This window comes from Ovis canadensis, chromosome 5 (genome assembly GCF_042477335.2).
Source record: "Ovis canadensis isolate MfBH-ARS-UI-01 breed Bighorn chromosome 5, ARS-UI_OviCan_v2, whole genome shotgun sequence".
In the NCBI taxonomy this organism is placed as follows: domain Eukaryota; kingdom Metazoa; phylum Chordata; class Mammalia; order Artiodactyla; family Bovidae; genus Ovis; species Ovis canadensis.
The window spans coordinates 74048847-74068895 of record NC_091249.1 but is presented as its reverse complement, the minus strand read 5'-3'; the positions used below and the strand labels follow the sequence as shown (position 1 = coordinate 74068895).

General features: G+C 41.4%; 2 protein-coding genes across 9 annotated transcripts in view; one reads left to right on the top strand and one right to left on the bottom strand.

Moving 5' to 3' along the window:
- The window catches only part of PDE6A (phosphodiesterase 6A), a 128958-nt gene that overhangs the window by 19627 nt on the left and 89282 nt on the right, over window positions 1–20049 (top strand). The window lies entirely within an intron of this gene.
- The window catches only part of SLC26A2 (solute carrier family 26 member 2), a 110494-nt gene that overhangs the window by 7605 nt on the left and 82840 nt on the right, over window positions 1–20049 (bottom strand). For 2 of the 7 annotated variants that reach the window (XM_069592425.1, XM_069592426.1), the window contains 2 exons: window positions 2960–3139; window positions 515–1223 (listed from right to left, as the gene is read on the bottom strand). In XM_069592425.1, coding sequence (XP_069448526.1) covers window positions 515–1198 — 684 coding nt within the window. In that variant the 5' untranslated portion in view covers window positions 1199–1223; window positions 2960–3139. Of the gene's footprint in view, window positions 1–514; window positions 1224–2959; window positions 3140–11761; window positions 12822–13232; window positions 14111–20049 lie in introns of those variants that run through there. The other 5 variants (XM_069592421.1, XM_069592424.1, XM_069592427.1 and 2 more) reach the window with 5 other exon arrangements.

The window sequence follows — 20049 nt, the reverse complement described above, 5'->3', positions numbered from 1 at the left end:
CCAACAGTCCGAGAAAACTACAAACTTTAGTGAGAGTCACTGACTAGAGCAGCAATTCTAAAAGAAAGGGGGAAGTCACCTACAGTTTAAAAAACTTGCACTCTTCCTCTCCCAACCCCAGTCACCTTCTTGCCTGTTAGTGCTGACTCTGCCAATAACCAACCACAAGAAACTTCAAGCAAATCTGATAGTTCTTAATATACAAAATTAAGAAGTTGAACTAGGTGGTCTGAGGTCCCTTTCTGGTCTAAATTTTTACAACCAAATAATTAAATTCTGGCTGACTGACATTCACTAGTTAAAAGGCAGGCTGAAGTTGAGAAAATAGAAGCAGCCTTATCTTGCTTGCAGAGTCAAACCAGTGTTTAAATTTTGGCACTACCTCTTCCATATCCTGTGCACTCAATAAATGACAGCTTTAATTATTATGATTGCTAAGATCCCTGACAGAACTAAGACTTCACGTATAGTGATTTCTTTGCCAGAAAGAATCACTTATTCCATCGTTTCTTACCTGATAAACTCCAGCCACAAAGGTTACAGTGCTGCCAACTGTAATTGCATAGCAACTTCTGTCACATGTCTTGTTTGACATCTGGTTTACTAATGAGCTCTCATTTGAAGCGGCATGGACAGTGTCATAGCCAGCTATGTATAGTTCTCGGTCAACTACTTCACCAATCATAAGGCACAGTATTCCAAAAATGCCCACAGAGATGTGACGGGAGGTACCCAAAATGAAATAAATGAGGCTGGCAAAAAAAGATGTGTACAGACCATAGATAGGTTCTTGGCCAGCCAAGAGAGAATAAGCAATGGATTGGGGCACCAATAAGATGCCCACAATCAAGCCAGACATCATATCTCCTAAAATGTTTTTCTTCAGATCATATTTTGGGAGCCACTGCAAAACAGGAAGGAAACCAAAAATGGTATTTTTGGCTTTGGTTGAACTACACTGGCAACTCTTCTCTAGTTTTTTGATAACAAACTTCTTGAAGTTATTATCTGATTTCTCTTGAGGCTCCAAATGGATCCTAGGGTGTCTAAAAAGATTACTGGACTCAAACTGCCAGAAGTCATTACGTGATTCCTCTTCATGCTCCACATGGATCCCAGATGGAGCTCTGTACTGGTCATTTCCTTTAACTGAGTCCTTGGGTGAAAGGTCATTTTGCTCTTCATTTTTCAAAGACATTTCTGGAGACAGATGGTTCAGCCTCCTATTCCAGAGAAAACAGCAGGGTTAACTTATTATGTAATTCTCAGTACTCACATATTTTAATAGTCCTACTTGTCATGGATGAGAGTTAAGAGGAGTTCAATTTGGGGGTAGGTATCTTTCATTCCCGTTCCTTAGTTGAGCCTCATTTGTCTTGACCCAGGAAAGAAGAATCAGACCGTAAACAACCAAGTTAAAGCAAACAACTTACTGAGTACAGGGCTTCCCGAAAGTATAAACTATCAAGGATTCTTCTCCACCTCCGCTGGCACCTTATGCAGTTTTTCCCTTCAGAAACAGTATCAGGGTAGCCTGTCTCCTCCTTTCTACCTGCTACTAACTATCTTACTTTCAGGTTTTCTACTCTGAGGAATTCTGCAAAAGAGGTTCTGGTCTCAAACCTTAACATCTACCTTACCTGCGAAAGTCCTTGAAACAAGAAAGATGACTGATTTTTTTTAGAGGTAGGGCCCTTTTAAAATAACCTACTAGCTGTTGAAAATAAACAGAAAGGAAATGTGAGTGACAGAGTAAACTTAAATGTTCTGGGAAATTAAAAAAAAAAAAAAAGGACAGGATGCCTTTGGATCTTTGAACAACATATTCTAGTTTGGTAGAAAAGAAGAGAGTCAAGTTGATAAGGGACTGTTGAAGGAAACAAACCACCAGCATGGGGTGGACTGATGGGGCAAGTGTCTGACACACGCTCTGAAAGGTTTTGGTCTATTCATTCTACTTTGTTTTAGTATAGAGTCACATCTGTCCTGTGTGCAGGATCTATAAACATGCAAAGACAGATTTGCTTTCCTATTCCAAGTACATACTCTGAAACATAAGCTGAATAGAGGATTGATGGTGCCCAACATGTCAACTTGGAGGGCAATCCAGGTGACCCTGCATCTCTGGGTCCTAAAGCACAAAACCAGTGCCATACGACCTGTCACTAAAAACTATAGGAAAACAAAAAAGGTAGAAACAAGTAAACAGAGAGGAGGGATGACAACAACAAGAAAAAAATAAATCTTGTAGTAAAAGAGAAGGAAAAAGAAACAAGCCTTCAGAGGAACAGAGTGTCAACTGGCAAATACTTCACAAATCAGTGTCTTTGTGTTAGCTGTTTGCTTAGCTTAGAATGGCCATCCAACTCTCGCCTATCAAGATCCTAACCATTTTAAAAATCCAGTTAAAAATTCTTTCTCTTCTTCAAAGCACTGACCAATCTTCCTCAGCCCAAATGAATCTTAATCAACTGGCACTTCACAGCTGCATTACAGTACTAACCACATTCTTATATTAAGGAAGAGTCTCCTCAGCTCCTGGGGGAAAAGATATCTTGTTCATCTTTGTAATCATCAACAATGTACAGTAACTGTGAGAGAGCAGGCTTACAAAATGTTTGAATGAAGGAAAGAATAAATGAATAAACAAATTTATGAGTGTGGCCAATAAGAGGTAAAATAATATTAAATAAAGGATTCAGGGAGTTTTCCATTTCAGAACTGACAAAAAGATAGGCCCTTGTGAGGTTCCATAAGCCTAATATTGCCAAGACGCTGTAATCCAGGACCCATGACCCATTCAAGAACATAGTATTTGTAAAAGCAACCCACATTGATTTTGTTTAGGATAAAAGGACTATAGCTGGTCATCCCACTGAACAAGAGTAAAATAACAGTTACATTGATGGTCTTGTTAAATAAACAAGGAAGAAAAGAACAGATTTAGATGACTACTTACCCTGAGCAAGTCAATCAGATTGATGAAAACACACAGCAGCTCTTCATTCCTCAATGCAACTGGTCCATAACTTTCTTCTCACTTTCTACTTTCAGGCCAAGCTTGCTTGAGTGCATTCCCTATGTCATTCTATTTTGGAATAGCTCTTAGTGATTTCTGGGTCAGAAGGCTTTTCCAAACCTAAGGTATGCAAAAGAGGCATAAGAAAAACTAATAAAATTCAAATCTTGCCCTATATGACAGCTAGCTGGAAAGGAAAAGGTAAAAATTAATACTAGAAGTGTGACAGAGTAAGGAAATTGTCAGGAAGAACTGAGATGATATACGAAAAGTGAGAAACACAGTAACAGAGATAATGAATGCCTCCGACAGGACCATCAGACCTGACAAAGCGAAAGAAAGAATTGATGAAATTGAAGATAGGTCGATAGAAATTACCCAAACTAAAACAGAGAAAAACAGAATTTAAAAAAATCAAAAACAATAAGAACATTCAAGAGTGGTGGGGTGTAATAAATAACCAAATTTATGCATAATTAGAATCTCAAAAGGGGAAGACATAGAGTGGGTAGAAGGAATATTTGAAGACATAATAGTCAAGAATCTTCCAAAATTAATGACAGACACCAAACTACAGATCCAAGAATCTCAGAGGATACTAAGAAGGACAAATATAAAACGAAACCAAACAACACAGCACCACACACCTATAGAGATCGTATTCAAACTGCTGAAAACAAAGATAAAGATAAAATTCTGAAGACAGACAAAGGAAGGGGGAAAAAAAAAAACATGCTAAATATAGGAACAAAGACATGAATTATAGCAGACTTCTCTTTGGAAACCATATAAGCCAGAAGATGCAGTGATACTTTTATCACAGAAACATAACTGTTAACCCAGAAAAAAAACATTTTTTGAAGGATAAAAAAGAAATAAAAACTTTCTCAGACAAACATGAAGAGAATTTACTGCCAGCAGACCAGCACTACTACTGCTACTACACACACACACACCAGACAAAAACTCAGGTGTGCACGATACACAGAGAAATAAAGTCTAGAAAATGGAGCAAATGAAAATGAAGCTTGTATTTAATTAGAGCTCTTTAATTGCTTTAAAAGATAACTTCCTAAAGCAAAAATAGAAATGCATTTTGTTTATAGCATATGCAAAATAAAAAGCGTAAGAGTACAAATTACGGTAGGCAGAATTAAGAATTCTAAGATCTTGTACTATATATGAAGTAGTACAATACTATGAAGGAAGATGGATACTGTAAACTCAAGGGTAACCACTAAATTTTTTAAGAGATAAATAATAAGCTACTTGTGGAGATAGCATAGAATCGTAAAAAATTCTCAATTAACCCAAATGAAAAATGAGACCCAAAACAGACAGAACACGTTGAAAATAGCTAGTAAGATGGTAGGATTTAATTCAAACATATAAAAAAATCACATTAAGTGTGAATAGTCTAGACATACCAATTAAATAGATTGCCAGATAAGATTTAAAAAGACCCAATTATATGCTGTCTATAAGAAACCCACTTTAAATATAAAGATACAGACTATAATAAAGTGAAATGACTTACAGTAATTCATATAGCTTGTAAGTAAATTAACCAGATAATAAAATCCAGATTTTAAGACTCTAATAGCTCTTTTTTTGAGCATGTTACTATCCATGTCACGAATTAGTTTTCTTTAGCCTCACTTATCTCTAAACACTTTAAAATTCAGGTACCCTACAGATCCCAGTTGCACCCACCTGCTACCCAGAATGCCCTAGCACTGACGCCAACAAGCTTGTGTCCAGCTCTCCTTTCTCTATAGCCATGGCCGTGGTCCTTTCCCATCGGCAGCTCTCAAAAACTGAGGTGGAGCTAAAACAGGTATTCACTCACAAGCAGTCCTAGAAGTGGAACTGACTTAGCCATCAGTTTGAATCCAAAAACTATCTATAGTCTTTTACTGATCCTAGTCACCCTCTAGAATCCTTCACAAAAACTACTTTTTCCCCTTTTTTCAAGCCTATTTTAAACCCTCCCCCAAAAAAACTACATTAAAAATTATGTAAACTCTTAAACTAAATTGTAGGTATGACCTCTGTATGAATTAAGCTCCTTAAGAGCAAGTTCCATTCTGGTTCATCTCTGTATCCCCTACTGTGTCCAAGTGTATGCTTTCCAAAACATAATGAAATGAAAATATTTGCTAAATAAATAGCTGAAACACAGAAAAGGTAGTATGCAAAGCAGTATTTATTTTCAAGTGGAAATATCTACTGTGGAACACATTTTTCAAGTATCCTTTTTTTGCACAAAAATCCTCTCATTCCCTCAAACCTGTTACTGCTTAATTATAGTATTCACCAACTGCTTCATGAAAATTAAGAAGTTACAGTGTTTATCCTGAAATATAGTTGATAGCCAGACCCCCATTTTTAAAAAGTTAGAATACCTACTATATATTCCATGAAATTTAATAAAATAGGGTTCTCCTGTATCATCCAGGCTAATCTTTCCCTTTATCAACATTGATGTTTGAGAGTGAGGGATAAAAAAGGCTCAAAAGGAAAACGCTTGAAACTTTCACATTATCTTACAGGAACTGGAGAAAAATAACCAACAAAATATTTGATAAATACATTTATACATTCATATATTAAAGTATAATGGCAGTTCAGGCAACACAGAAAGAACATTTCTGTACTTCCTTCTTTGATCAGGCACATGAAGTTGTGACTACTTAGTTCTCTTTTCCTGGATGAAACAGCAGCCCTGGCACTGTTTTCCGTGTGAATTACTGATTCTGGGAAAGATTGAGGGCAGGAGGAGAAGGAGGCAACAGAGGGTGAGATAGCTGGATGGTAACACAGACTCAGTGGACATGAATCTGAGCAAACTCCGGGAGACAGTGAAGGACAGGCAAGCCTAGGTGCTGCAGACCATGGGGTCGCACAGAGTCAGACACAACTGAGTGACTGAACAACAGAGAGCACTGGATGAAAAGGGAGGGACATCCCTTCCATGTGAGCCTGACAGCAGTCGGCCAGCTTCTTTTTGGAATTTTGCAGATATAAGAGAAACAGTGTCTACTTTTTGGTTAGTAATTATAGCAAATTTTAACCAACAGTGTATATAAGACAGTTTTGCAATTTGTGAAATTGAAATGCCTTTTTGGAAGGCAATAGTCTTCAGAGACTGGTAAAGTCTCCCTCTGAAGCATAATGGTTCCATATTCATGCTTTGCTCTACTGTACTTTAGACTCTAACTGTATATTAGACAACTCCCTGTTAAATACACTCGAAGCTGCCAACTACTATGATCAGAGCATCTAAGCAGGGAAGAAATCTGCAAGAGATGAACAGTTTAGCAAGGCTTCAAGGGAACAACGTACCTACCTGGGCTCTGAAGTCTGGGTCAGAAATGAAAGAATGAAGACTTGGAAAATGGATGAGGGAGAAGAAAACACAAACAACAATAGTTCTGGGGTTGGAGGGAAAGAATGAAAAATTAGTATGATACGTTTAAACCACCAGGTGCATATGGAAGATCAGTGAGAGAGAAAGCGGCAAAGGTACTGAGGGGCAAAGGTATTGTGGGGCCTCAGTATGCCAGGTAAGAAAGGCAGACTTTCACGTGCAGACAGTGCACAAGCCCTGAAGGTTTTTGAGAAAATCACTTACTGTATCACTCATTTGATAATAATTATCTGTTATCTCATTACATCTTCTAGTCTTTTATGCTATTTAATTCTTTTTCAACTCAGTAATTAGTATTTTACTTTTCTGCCCTTTATGAATAAAAAGTAGTTTTAAGATTATTTAAAAACAAAAAAACTAAACTGTAAACAGGTAAAACCAAGACAGAGTTTCCATTTACACAGTTCCATCTGATCCTCTAGCTCACTGTTGTCAGATAAGTTCAGGGAAGATCATGACATTGTACAGCCTGGGAAGCTAAAAGGATGAGCTAAAGCTTTTGTATCCAGCTCCATCCCATCCATGAGTGCCTACAACCAGGATGGCTCAGCCCTGGCCACTGATCCAGCCCTCTGCCGCAGACTAAGAAGTTCAAATACTATGAGATGAAAATTCAGACCCGTCTTTGTTCTGTGGGCCTGCACCCCTGCTTGCTCCACAAATGTTCCTAAGTGTCAACAGCCTTCCAAGGATGGACTGGTTAACTTTCTATGTGAGCTCCTAGAGACTGAGTACGGGTCTCCTCATCTACTCCAAGCTAACCACTGTGCTAGACACAGTGCATCAGAACCTAGACTACAAATCTAGGGGTCGGTTTTGCTTTTGTTTACCCCTTACATACCCCTCCCCCCCCACCCCCTCATCTGCTCTACCTTAAATATATCCATCCTCTCCCCACTGTCCAAAGTATCTGGAATCCAGTCACTTCTTACTTCTCTCCACCATCAGATCTCAACTGGGCTACTCCAACAGCTAATAATATCTAAACCCTGTCCAACTCTCCAACCTCATTTCCTACTGGCCTTCTTGCTGTTACTGGAACATGCCAACCACATGCCAAGTTGATTCCCTTATTAAGGTCTCTGCACTTGCTCAACTTCTCTGCCTGGAACAAACACACACTCAGATCTAGCAGGCCTTTTCTCATTCTTCAGGCCTCATTTCCATATAATGGCCTTCCTTGACCACACCAAATAATACTGCCACTCCTCTCAAAAATCCTTATCTGGCTTTATTTTCTTCACAGCACTTTCATAGACTTTTGCAATTATATTGTGCATTCATACTTTTAAAAAATATTATTTACAGTCTTTTTCATACCTACTGTATCCCCAGTAAGAACACACAGTAGCACATAGTAGGAGATCAATAAATTCATATGAAAATGGATAAGAAACCCAGTTTCTAACCACAATTAGTGGGTTAAGACAGATTTATAAACAGATAAACTATAACATTCTAAGTGCCATAACAGAGGTTTGCCATACTCTGAGATAGAGAATAGGCTGTAGGTCAATGTGAGGAAGTTGCAAAGTAGGTAAGAAAAGAAAAGAAACTCAGGCAAGTGGAAGGTCCCAGAAAAATCCAAGACCCAGAAAAAAGTCACCTAGCTTGCCAGATTTCTGGAGTGAAACTGCAGAAGGTAAGACTGGAGTGCAAGACGGGTCCTTATGTAATCCCAAGAAGCCTGGACTTCATCCTGTAAGCTATGGCAGACAAAGACATAAACTCCAAGACAGGGCAGGAAAGGAGGTTTGATGTTTCAGAGGTGCAACTAGACAAAAGATGATGCTTGTAGGAAATGGACACATCTAAGATGAATTCTGAGGTCGACCACAGAAAAGGATAGTACATGGGACTATCGAGGAGAGAATGGAAAGACAGGAAGCAACAAAAAGGTTGCCTTATATTTCATAGGTTTGAGATTTTTAGATATCCAAATAAGGATATCCAGTAAGCAATTAGGAATGGGCATTTGGGGGACTTTCCTGGTGGTTCAGTGGTTAGGACTCTGGCCTTCCACTACAGGGATCGTGCATTTGACCCCTGGTCAGGGAACTAAGATCACACATGCTGCATGGTGTGGCAAAAACAAAAAGAAAGCAAGAAAAAAGAAACTGGGGATGTCAAGCATAGGAGAGAAGCCAAAATTGAAAAAAAAATAAATGAGGAGGGGAAGAGAACATAGATCATCAGCACATAAACAGAATCTCATTTATCTCTGGATTCTCATTGTTTGGATGTTCAATAAATGTCTGTTGAATATACATTTTATCTTTTCAACTAGATTAAAAATTATTCAAGGAACTACTTTATGCTTTTTGTGAACTCTCACAATACCTTGCATAGAACTGGGCACCCAAGAGGCATGTACTAAGTTTTCTGTTGGATAGATTTTTTAAAAAATTATTTTAACAAAAAAAGTTTTTTCAAAAATAATTTTTAACTTTTAAAACTTGATTGTTTCTTTGAAACATAATTGATGCATTGCATTGGGAATGTAAAATGGTAAAAACACTGCAGAAAACAGTTTGGTAGTTCCTCAAACAGTTACACAGAATTACTATATAACCCAACAATTCCACTCCTAGGTATATCCCCCAAAGAACTAAAAACAGGGACCAATTACCTGTACACAAAAGTTCACAACAGTATTAATCACAATAGTCAAAAGGCAGAAATAACCCAGGTATCTGTCAATAAATGAATGGGAAAAAAAACTATGGTCTAGGCCGCACAATGAAATATTACTTAGCCAATTAAAAGAAATAAAGCTCAGATACTCTTCATCTACAGCAGAGATGAGTGAAAGAAGCCAGACACAAAAGGACAAATATTATATAATTCCACTTATATACTTAATGCTACTGAACATTTAAGATGGTTAATAAGGCCAACGTTATGCTATATTTAATTTAATATATACAAAACCAGGAGCAAGCATAGAATTGCATCCTATACTATACATTAAATGATATAATATCACTTGAAGGCAAACTGTGATAGTTACAGATGCTATAAACTCTAAAGCAATCCCATTAATAACAAAAAGTTATGGCAAATGAACAATAGAGATAAAATGGGATCACAGAAAATACTAAATAATCCAAAAGAAGACAGAGAAGGGTGGACTTCTCTGGTGGTCCAGCAGTTAAGACTCCATGCATCCAGTGCAGGGGATGTGGGTTTAATCCCTGGTCAGGGAACTAATATCCCACATGCCATGTCGTCACAGGCAAAAAGAAAAAGACATAGCAGGGGATATAAACTGCTACTATATAAAATAACCTCAATCTTGGCCACCTCGTGCAAAGAGCTGACTCACTGGAAAAGACTCTGATGCTGGGAGGGATTGGGGGCAGGAGGAGAACGGGATGACAGAGGATGAGATGGCTGGATGGCATCACTGACTCGATGGACCTGAGTCTGAGTGAACTCCAGGAGTTGGTGATGGACAGGGAGGCCTGGCGTGCTGCAATTCACGGAGTCGCAAAGAGTTGGACACGACTGAGCGACTGAAAACTAAACTGAACTAAACTGAAAGTTTGTGGAAAACTTGAGAAGTCTTAACATTAACCTAATATTAATGTGAACAAAAAGTCTCTTTTCCTAAGTGGAAAATCTCAGTTAAACTGGGCTGGAATAGGTGTGGACTCTGTTGTTTAGAAATAATTTTCCAGCACTCACACAGCTTTTAAGTAATAGAATCATGATGAGAATCAAGACCTGTCTGATTCAAGCCTACTCTCTGTCTCTGAACAGCTTATTTTGAAACCTTTCAAATATTCAGAAAAGTTGAGAGAATGATACATGGACACTGGTTATTCATAACTCACCCACTTAACAATTCACCAATTGTTACTGTTTTGCTATATCTGTACTACTTTTGCACTCTTTACACATACCAATTGGTTTGTTTGGTGATTTTTCTTTCAACTATTTGAAAGCTGCAGACACACTTCAGCCTTAAACACTAAATAGAAGCAATGTTTTTAACCACCATCCCATGCTGCCTCTTCTTCAAAAGGAGCATTCATTAACAACATGACATCAAATCATTTGGATACACTCTTCAAAAATCTGCAATAACTCTCTACCTCCTTGAATACAGTCAAATAAGTTTAGTCTTCTCTCTGTGAATAAGCCTGCAGCTGCCTTTCTCTTGCTTCTTTTCATGCACCAGTGTTCCAATCACCAGTCCATGAAAATACTAAACAGCCTTTGTCCTTTGGGGCCCTTGCTCATGTCATTCCTTAGTCTGGAATGCCTTTCCCTTCTGTCTTCATCTGTCTTAGTCCTTTTTCTAATCTTCTAAGTCTCACCTCAAATGCCATAGAAGAAGGGGGCTGAAATTTCACAGGCTGTTTCTCCAACAAATGACATGATATTTAGCACTCAAGTCGCTCAAGTCTCTCAAATACGCGTACCATTTTCAGGACAGACACCAAGTCAACCCAGTGTCTACACACCCAGAATCTAATGCAATGCCTCCAACTTGCCATGTATGGCTACAGATTTATGTTTACTGAAATGAAGAAACAGGTGAAGTTCCAAGTAAATATAGTGAAGACAAAAAAAAAATTTCCTGGACTTCCCTGGTGGTACAGTGGATAAGAATTTGCCTGCTAATGCAGGGAAGATGGGTTTGATCCCTGGTCTGGGAAGATTCCACATACGGAGGGCAAAGTAAGCCCGTGTGCCACAACTAATGAAGCCCACGTGCCTAGAGCCTGTGCTCTGCAAGAAGAGAAGCCACTGCAATGAGTAGCCTCTGCTTACCGCAACTAAAGAAAGCCAGTGCAAAGCAACCAAGACCCAGAGGAGCCAAAAATTTGTTTAAATAAATAAATAACTTAAAAAAAAAAAAACCCTCCTCGGGCTTCCCTGGTGGCTCAGTGGTAAAGATTTTTGCCTGCCAGTGCAGGAAATGTGGGTTTGATCCCTGATCCAGGAAGATCCCACATGCCTCCGAGCAACTAAGCCTGTGTGCCCCAACTACTGAGTCTGTGCTTTAGAGTCCGTGCTCCTTAATAAGAGAAATCACTGCAATGCGAAGCCCAAGCACCACAACTAGAGAAAAGCCCGAGCAGCAACGGAGACCCAGCACAGCCAAACATAAATAAATAGTTTTTTTTAATTCCCTACTTTTCAGTTATCACAAATGATTAACAATGTCCATTAATGTCTGTGATGCAAAAAGAACCACCACCACAAGGCTTACATCAGTAGTATAAGCACTATGACATATTGTTTCTTTTATAAAGCCCAGTATAAGACAAAAGAATAAAATACCCAAGAGGAAAATAACTTACTGTAAAACCATGGTAAAATAAATAGTTCCTTGCACAGCACTACACTGCTTTCAAAGAAATTTCACCCAAATAAGAAAAAAAGAAAAAAAATGTAATAAAAATTTAGTAAGATTTCATCAGCATCTTCCACCTGCCTCCTCAGTAAATCTGAAAATTTACGAGTAAACTTAGAAAATTTAGAGTACGAATTCCTATTCTCCAGTATGAGAAAAATCAAAGTTTAGTCACTTGTTCAACTGGTAGAACCAGATTCTCAATCCTCATTTTCCAATTTCCAAGCTTCCTACTGCTACTGCTAAGTCACCTCAGTCGTGTCCGACTCTGTGTGACCCCACAGACGGCAGCCCACCAGGCTCCTCCGTCCCTGGGATTCTCCAGGCAAGAACACTGGAGTGGGTTGCCATTTCCTTCTCCAAAATGCCATTTCCTTCTCTAAAATACCACACGGACCCCAAATTTGCTTCCTTGCTAAGAGGTCTTAGGAGCTAGTTCAAAGCAGTAATTCTGTGGCCAAGTACTCAACTCATTTCTGAGTCTATTATTAATTTTGATAATTAATGCAGTTTGCAACTGTATCCCCTGTACCTTGAAACTGTATAGGACCTAATAAGAGCTTAACAAGTATTTGTTAAGCAAATGGATGAGTAACAGTTTAAGAGTTATGTTGGTGAAGAAAAGGGAATCACTCCTCCCCCTCCACCCTCATACCCCATAACCAAGTTTGTGTCAAGAAATTAGTTTGGCAAGCATCTATCTAACAATTTATACCCATTAAAAGTAACATCAATTCTCAAAAGGACCCCTAGTGAATCTAATTTAGATCTTGTCAAATCCCAATACATCATCTCTAGATCTTCCTCCAGGAGACAGCAAATTATATTACAATGACCCCCAACACAGAGCTCTGTTAAGATGCAGATTCTCAGACAAACCCAGGGATGAGATTCAAGACAGCCCCTTGGGTGATTCTGAGCCAGTAAGTAGACTGTGGGCCATATTTCAAGAATCACTAGGTATGTTCTGAAGTCAGAAAGAACTCTAATCAGATCCCAGCCACACTGTTCAATATCTGTATAGCACCAAGTGAAAAACTTCATTTTACTCAGCATTAATTTCTCACCTGTAAAATGGAGATAACATTTCCTAACTTGCAGTGTTGTTTTAAAACGAAGCCAAGTAAAGTACCTAGCACAGTGCCTAGCACATAGCATTTGCTTAAAAAAATGACAGCTACTAGTCTTCATCCTTTAAGATTACTGAAGAGAGAAAAAAAAATGGACTTATTTCTTGCCAACAGCTTTGGCTCTCCATTTCTCATTCACTCAACTTTTGAATACAAGAACTTCTGCTTAACTCAATATCTGATATCACATTAGTTCCAGATTTCACATAAAGAGCCCTAGGAATGAGGAAAAAAGGTTCTAGAATGAGTGTCAGAAAGGAGTTTAAGTCTTGAATGCTTCTAACTCACCGTGGTCCAACAATGTGCACAAAGAAGGGGACCAGTCTAATAGTCTGGATGAGTCTGGAAGAGCTGGGTACAAGTCCTAGCTCTGCAAATGACTTGCTGTGTGACTTCAGCAAGGCTCTGTCCCTTTTTGTGTCCTTTCAGTGTCTCCATCTCACCAGCGAAAGGACTTCAACTTCAGTCTATGAATCCCAAAGAAGCAGAGGTCTGATTTGTACTTAACCTGGTGTGTGGTTTTTAAAACCAAGATAATCAAGTCCTCTCTCCTGCCCAAGGCGAGTTTACCCATCTGAAGTGGTGAAGGTGGCCCTCATCTCCTCGGTCCTGCTCCCAGATATCTGGGTTCTGGATGGCACAAAGAGGACTCCGGCGGAAGAGCCGCACCTTCAGCTACGAGCTGAGGACCACCCGGCGCGTTAGACGCAGAAGGACGAACAGACCTCAAGCGCAGGAGCTGGGTCGGGTTCCCTGGGTGGGGTTCCCTGGGTGGGGATGTGGGACTTCGACGCTGGCCCTGCCTCCGCCCCTGCAGACAGAGGAAATAACCCCGAGGCACGCCCACCTCTCACGGCCCAGCCACGACTGCCCGCAGCGACCGTTGGCGAGGGCTTCCTCCCACCACACGTGGGACGCTGGTGAAGACGACTCCAAGAAGAGCCCGCTGACCGCGCGGAGGCCAGAACTGCTCACTCTCCCCGGGCTCAAGTCCCTCCCCTCGCCTCACCTCTCGAGTCTCGGCCGTACCGTGCGACCCGGCTCCAAGGCGCGTCCTCCGCCGCGGAAGGACTGAGGCGGTAGCGTGGCACGAGCGGAGGTAGCCCACTCCCGGGCCGGGCTCCCTTTAACCCGCCAGTCCCCTCGCCCGCCCATCGCCCTGCCCCAGGAGGAGGTGTGGCCCGGCTGGGCGGGACTGAGGCAAGCCGCGAGCAGGCACCCGCCGGGAGGTGCGGAAGGCGACTATAGAGAGAAAATTCAGCATGCGCAGTCACGTGGCACTGCGAGAGAGCGACGCGGCTATCAGCCAATGACGCGGCCAGAACCGGCAAGAGTGCCGCCCCCAAGCCGCTTTCCTCCTCGCGATTGGCTGTCCTGTACAGAAGAAGCCACGCGTTCCTGATTATAAAGGAGATTTCGTCTGTTGAAAGTGGGCAGATCACGGTCCTCTGGCTTAACTTCGAGGGTGATGCGAGGACTCGCTATCGGGCGAGACGTGGAAATGCTCTAAGGAGAGCTTAAATTGTTCTTCCTTTAAGAGGGGTATCGTTTTCATCTTCGGCTTTTTGGCACCCCTCTCTTTTATTGATAGAGGAAAGAAAGTGCTAGTCTCTCAGTGTCGTGTCCGACTCTTTGCGACCCCATTGGACTATATAGCCCGCCAGGAACTTCTGTCCGTGGGATTTCCCAGGCAAAAATAATGGAGTGGGTTGCCACTTGCTTCTTCAGGGAATCTTCCTGACTCAGGGATTGAACCCAGATCTCTGACATATGCGAGAAGATTCTTTACCATCTGAGCCACCTGGAAAACCCACTGAGAGAAATGGAGGCCTTAAATGGGGAAAGGTCACTACAAAGTAAGAGGGCCTCTTGCCCCAGTTTAACTTACTCTCCACCGAAGGTACCAATACCCAAAGGTTCTTTTAAAGATGTAAATGAGTATATAAAAATAAATATGAAATGTAATTCCTCCGTGGCTTTCCTTGACATTCATATATAATGTCAGATTTCTCCCTATTCCTCCAAAGTCCTCAACGTTCTGGGCCCTGGCTCCTTCCTTCTAACGTCGCAACTCTCCTTCCCTCAGCCCTCTCCTCCATCCTAGCCTCTTTTGCCAAGCTTGTTCTCTTTCTCTACCTAGACACTGACTGGTTCCAGTACCTGGTTTTTACTTATTTCTCCAGTGTCAGCCTAAAGACCTGCCTGCCCTTTCCTTGGCGACTGTCCTGCTCATCACTTTCTAGCATGTAGTCTTCATTTAATTATGTGCCACAAACTAAGCACTATCCGATATAGATTATATGTTCATTTGTTCATTTTCCATCTTGTATTGCCTGTAGCGGGGGTTCACAGATGATGATTGCATAGAATGATAGGATAGATGGGAGTGAAAGAAAACCAGTGAAGGAAACAAAATGGTTAGCTTCCTTTTCTTCCCTTTTCAAGAACACATTCAAGGAACTCCCTTTCTTATCCTGAGATGAGCCTCAGGTTTCTGTCACCCACCAGCTTCAGAACTTCCAGAGTCACAAGCCATATTAGGATTAGAACACCTGGGTTCTGCTCCTGGTGCAATCCCTTAGCAATGAGGACAAATCGCATAATCTCACCTTTCCAAGAGTAATTAATGGCCCCACACTCAAGAGTCCTGGAGAGGGTCAAGTAAGACAATGGGTAATGTATTTTGTCCACTCCTTATAAGTTGCAAACAAACAGAAGACAACAGTTAACAATTTCTGGTTATTTATTTCTGGATGCACAAAACTTCACATTTATTATCTTATTTAGGCCTCATAGAAGCTTTTGTGGAGAAGGAAATTGCAACCCACTCCAGTATTCTTGCCTAGAGAATCCTGTGGACAGAGGAGCCTGGTGGGCTGTCTATGGGGTCACACAAAGTCGGACATGACTGAAGCAACTTAGCAGCAGCAGCTGAAGCTTTTGAGGGAGTGTTATGTTATGATTCTCCCTTTATCGGGTGAAGAAATGAGACTCAGAGATGTTAGGTGATTTGTCCACAGTCCCACAGTTATTAATAAATGACAACAGCATGATTTCAATCCAATTATAGCTGCCTGCAAAGCCCACCCTTACCACTACACTCACTGTGTTAGTCAAATGTAAGACTATCCTCATCCCTGTGTGTAATAGATACCACTAAGGACTGGTTTAATATAATAAGGGCTATCATTTTCTGTCTCTTATTCCATACGTTCTCATCAACTTTTGTTGTTTTTGAGTTGCTAAGTCGTGTCCTATGGACTATATAATCCACCAGGCTCCTCTGTCCGTGGGATTTCTCAGGAAAGAATATTGGAGCAGGTTGCCATTTCCTTCTCCAGGGCATCTTCCCTACCCAGGGATAGAACGGGCATCTCCTGCATTGCTAGGCAGATTCTTTACCACTAAGCCACATGGAAGCCCCTCATCTACTTTGCAGATGAAGAAATTGCAGCTTGGAATATTGTTACTTAACAGAGCCACTCAACTGACAAGTAGTGGATTCTGAGGTGGGACAGGGAGGGGTTTTCTTTGTTATAGCTGTCTCTCTCCTGAGCCTGTCATTGGTGCCTCTCACACCACTAATTCAGCATCCAGGCTGCTATTTAATGTTGTGGTCCTCTCACCCACTCACATACAAATCCCCAGGGGCCTCATACAGCTAGACATTGGTCCACCATTCCTATTGTACTTCATCATGCTCCAGTTCTCTGCAGCAGGAATCTTAAGGTGTGAAACAGATAGCCAAATCCCTGCTAAAGGAGAGCTGGCTAAGTAATAATCAGCTTTTCCTCAATAACAGCATGTCAGCAGCCCAGCCAGCCAGAACCCAGATCTCTTCACCCCTCCCAACCAAGCCTGAGCATTTTCGTCCCATTGGTCTCAGGGTGCACAGAGGTGACTAGCAGCCAGAGGGTTTTACATTGTAGCCATTACTCTGTCCCAAACTCTTTTCCAAAGTGTAACTAATGATGTGTTAACTGGGGATGTTATGGGCCAGCAAAGAAGTCATCTCAGGTTAGGGATTACTTCAGGATTCAGTTCCTCAGCCCTTCCTGACTACCCACTCTTCCAGGAAGGACAGGTCACTTCCTCTGAGACTCCACTGTTGAGTGGACTGTTCCTGATTTGCTATTTGGGATTCATTTCTGCTGAAGTCTGCCTCCAATGTGGGAGACCCAGGTTCGATCCCTGGGTCAGGAAGATCCCCTGGAGAAGGAAATGGCAATCCACTCCAGTATTCTTGCCTGGAGAATCCCATGGACGGAGAAGTCCATGGGGTCACAAAGAGTCGGACACGACTGAGCAACTTCACCTCACCTTCTGCTGATATAGCTGTTTTGCTTTTTTCATTTTCTTTTTTTTTTTCTTTTTAATTTAACTTGATTGTTCTTTGGCAGAACTCACTGGTAGCTCAACTGGTAAAGAATCTGCATGCAATGCAGGAGGCTCCAGTTCGATTCTTGGGTCAGGAAGATCCCCTGGAGAAGGGATAGGCTACCCACTCCAGTATTCTTGCCTGGAGAATCCCATGGACAGAAGAGCCTGGTGGGCTACAGTCCACGAGGTTGCAAAGAGTCGGACACGACTGAGCAACTAACAGTGATTATTCTTAGAAATAGGTAACACTAGTAAACAAGTTCAAAATATCAAAGAGTTTACAATGAAAAGTAGATCTCTCTGCTACACTGTCTATTCTTACCCCAGCTTCCCTTTCTGGAGGCAAACACAGCACCAGCTTCCTGTGTTGCCTTCCAGGTTAGTCTATACCAGCAGTTCCCTACTCTGGCTACACATCAGAATCTGTTGGGAAACTTTTAGAAAACAAAAATACTTTGGTCTCATCCTCAGATATTATGATTGAGTTGGGAAAGAGTGGGCTCAGGCACATCAGGTGATGCTTTTTAAAAGCCCACCAGAAGATTCTAACGTACACCTAGGGTTGATAAGCCAGTGATCTATGCATGTACAAGACTCCCACAATCAACCAATTAGTCACTCTCATATATACTTTAAAAAAAATGGGCAGGGACTTCCCTGGTGATCCAGTGGTTAAGAATCCATCTTGCAATGACAGACATGGGTTCGATCCCTGGTCAGGGAACTAAGATCCCATATGCCTCAGAGCAACTAAATCTGCCTGCTGCAACTACTGAGCCTGCACACTCTGGAGCTTGTGTGCCACAACTAGAGAGTCCATGCACTGCAGTGAAAGATCCCACATGACAGTGAAGATCCTGCATGCTGTCACTAAGACCTGACACAGCAAAATAAATATATAAATTTTTTTTAAGAAATGGGCATAAATTATTATTCTATACTCTTAGAAATTAATAAAACTAAGCTTTGAAGATTCTTCTATCTCAGTGCATAAAGAGCTCCTTTATGAACTATCTATTGCTAAGTAACAAATCACTCCAAAACTTAGTGGCTTAAAATACCAATCGTCATTTTGTTATTTCTCATGGTTGCCGTGGGTCAGAGGTTTGGTAAGAGTTTCCATGGGTGGTTCTGGCTTGGATCTCTGATAGAGCTATATAGTCAGATAGTGGCTAGAGTGGAGACAGGGAATGAAGAAGCTGAAGGCTGAACATCTCTCTTCATGCAGACTCAGGGCCTCACCCTGTGTCTCTCTCTATGGGCTAGTTTAGGCCTCCTCACATCATGGCATTTTCAGGGCAGTCTGTGCTTAAATGACCTCTGAAGACTTCAAAGGTTCCAGTAATAGGATTATGTATAGCCTTTTAGGATCTGGCCTCAAAAGTCACTTACTTGCAAGTCTCAATAAGAGACATGTCCAAGTCACATTGTGAGAAGGACATGTGGGGTGGAGAAGGAATATCGCTGTGGCTATCCTTGGCCATAGCAGCTTCATGGTATCCCACTCTTTAGGGGGACCATCATTCATGTAAGCATTGATGGACATTTATATTGTTCCCATTCTTTTTAACTAATTAATTAACTTTACTATGCTGGGTCTTAGTTCTGGCATGTGGGCTCTTAGTTGTGGAATCCAGTTCCCTGACCGGGAATTGAACCTGGGCCTCTTTCACTGGTAACAAGGAGTCTTAGCCACATACCCCCAGGGAAGTCCTCTCCACTTTTCCTCAGCTCCCTCTTCCCCAGTTCCTAGAGGGGGCTTGGCACTTCTTGATCACTTGCCTCCCAAGGATGCTGTGTGGCAGGATAGGAAGTAACTATTCTCAGACTCAAGGAGAGATCCTCTCTTCTTTTTGGCCTTTGAGGGAAATTAGACTGAATTATCCTGGAGAGAGAAAGAATGGAGGAGGAAAGGAGATTTTTGAAAGCCTCTGCCAAGAGGGCTAGGCTTGGCAGGATCGTCAAGTGGCAAGGACGTGGGCCTCGTCCTGCCCTGGGGAGGTGGGAAGGTTTGACACGTGGGTGCCTTTTGGTAGCTCTGGGAGGCTGAAGCCATAGAAATAACCCCAGAACCCTGGCCAAGAAGAGCACTGTTTCAGGGCATTATCAGTTTGGACAAGGGGCCCATGTGTGGATGCAGAATGGACCAAATAAAGGTTACAGGGCTTTTCTCCAGCTGAACTGAGTTAGACCAACAGGTCTTCACGTGACCCTGGGGTGGAACAATGGTCACAGTAATTATTGAGATTGGATATCCTGCCAGCACTGTGGGATGGGGACTTGGAACATATACGATTTGATTTGGAGGAAGAAAAGAAATGTGACTCTTACACTGGGGGTGAAGCCGTACAAGTCACCCTTGCTGTAATATTTAGGTACAGAAAGTGATCTGTTATTTGGTGTTTCATAGTGATAACAAGTCCCAGCATTCCAGATTTGCTCTTTCAGGATTCTGAGCTAGGTGCTGTGGGAAATGGTCATTCAAGATGGAACATGCACTAAAATATTGACTTTCTCAACATTTCTTTACTTAAACGCTTTTATCTTTGGATAGCCAGGACAACATCTTGAAAGATTAGTAGTTGAAATTGTTCTTTCTGTTCATATTTTTATTAAAAGATAAGACAATAAGAAAGTGCACAAAGATTTAGCAAATGTTCTTTAAGAATACCAAAGAAAAGAAAAAAAGAAGGAAAAAAAATCAGCCTAAATAACCAATAGTTAG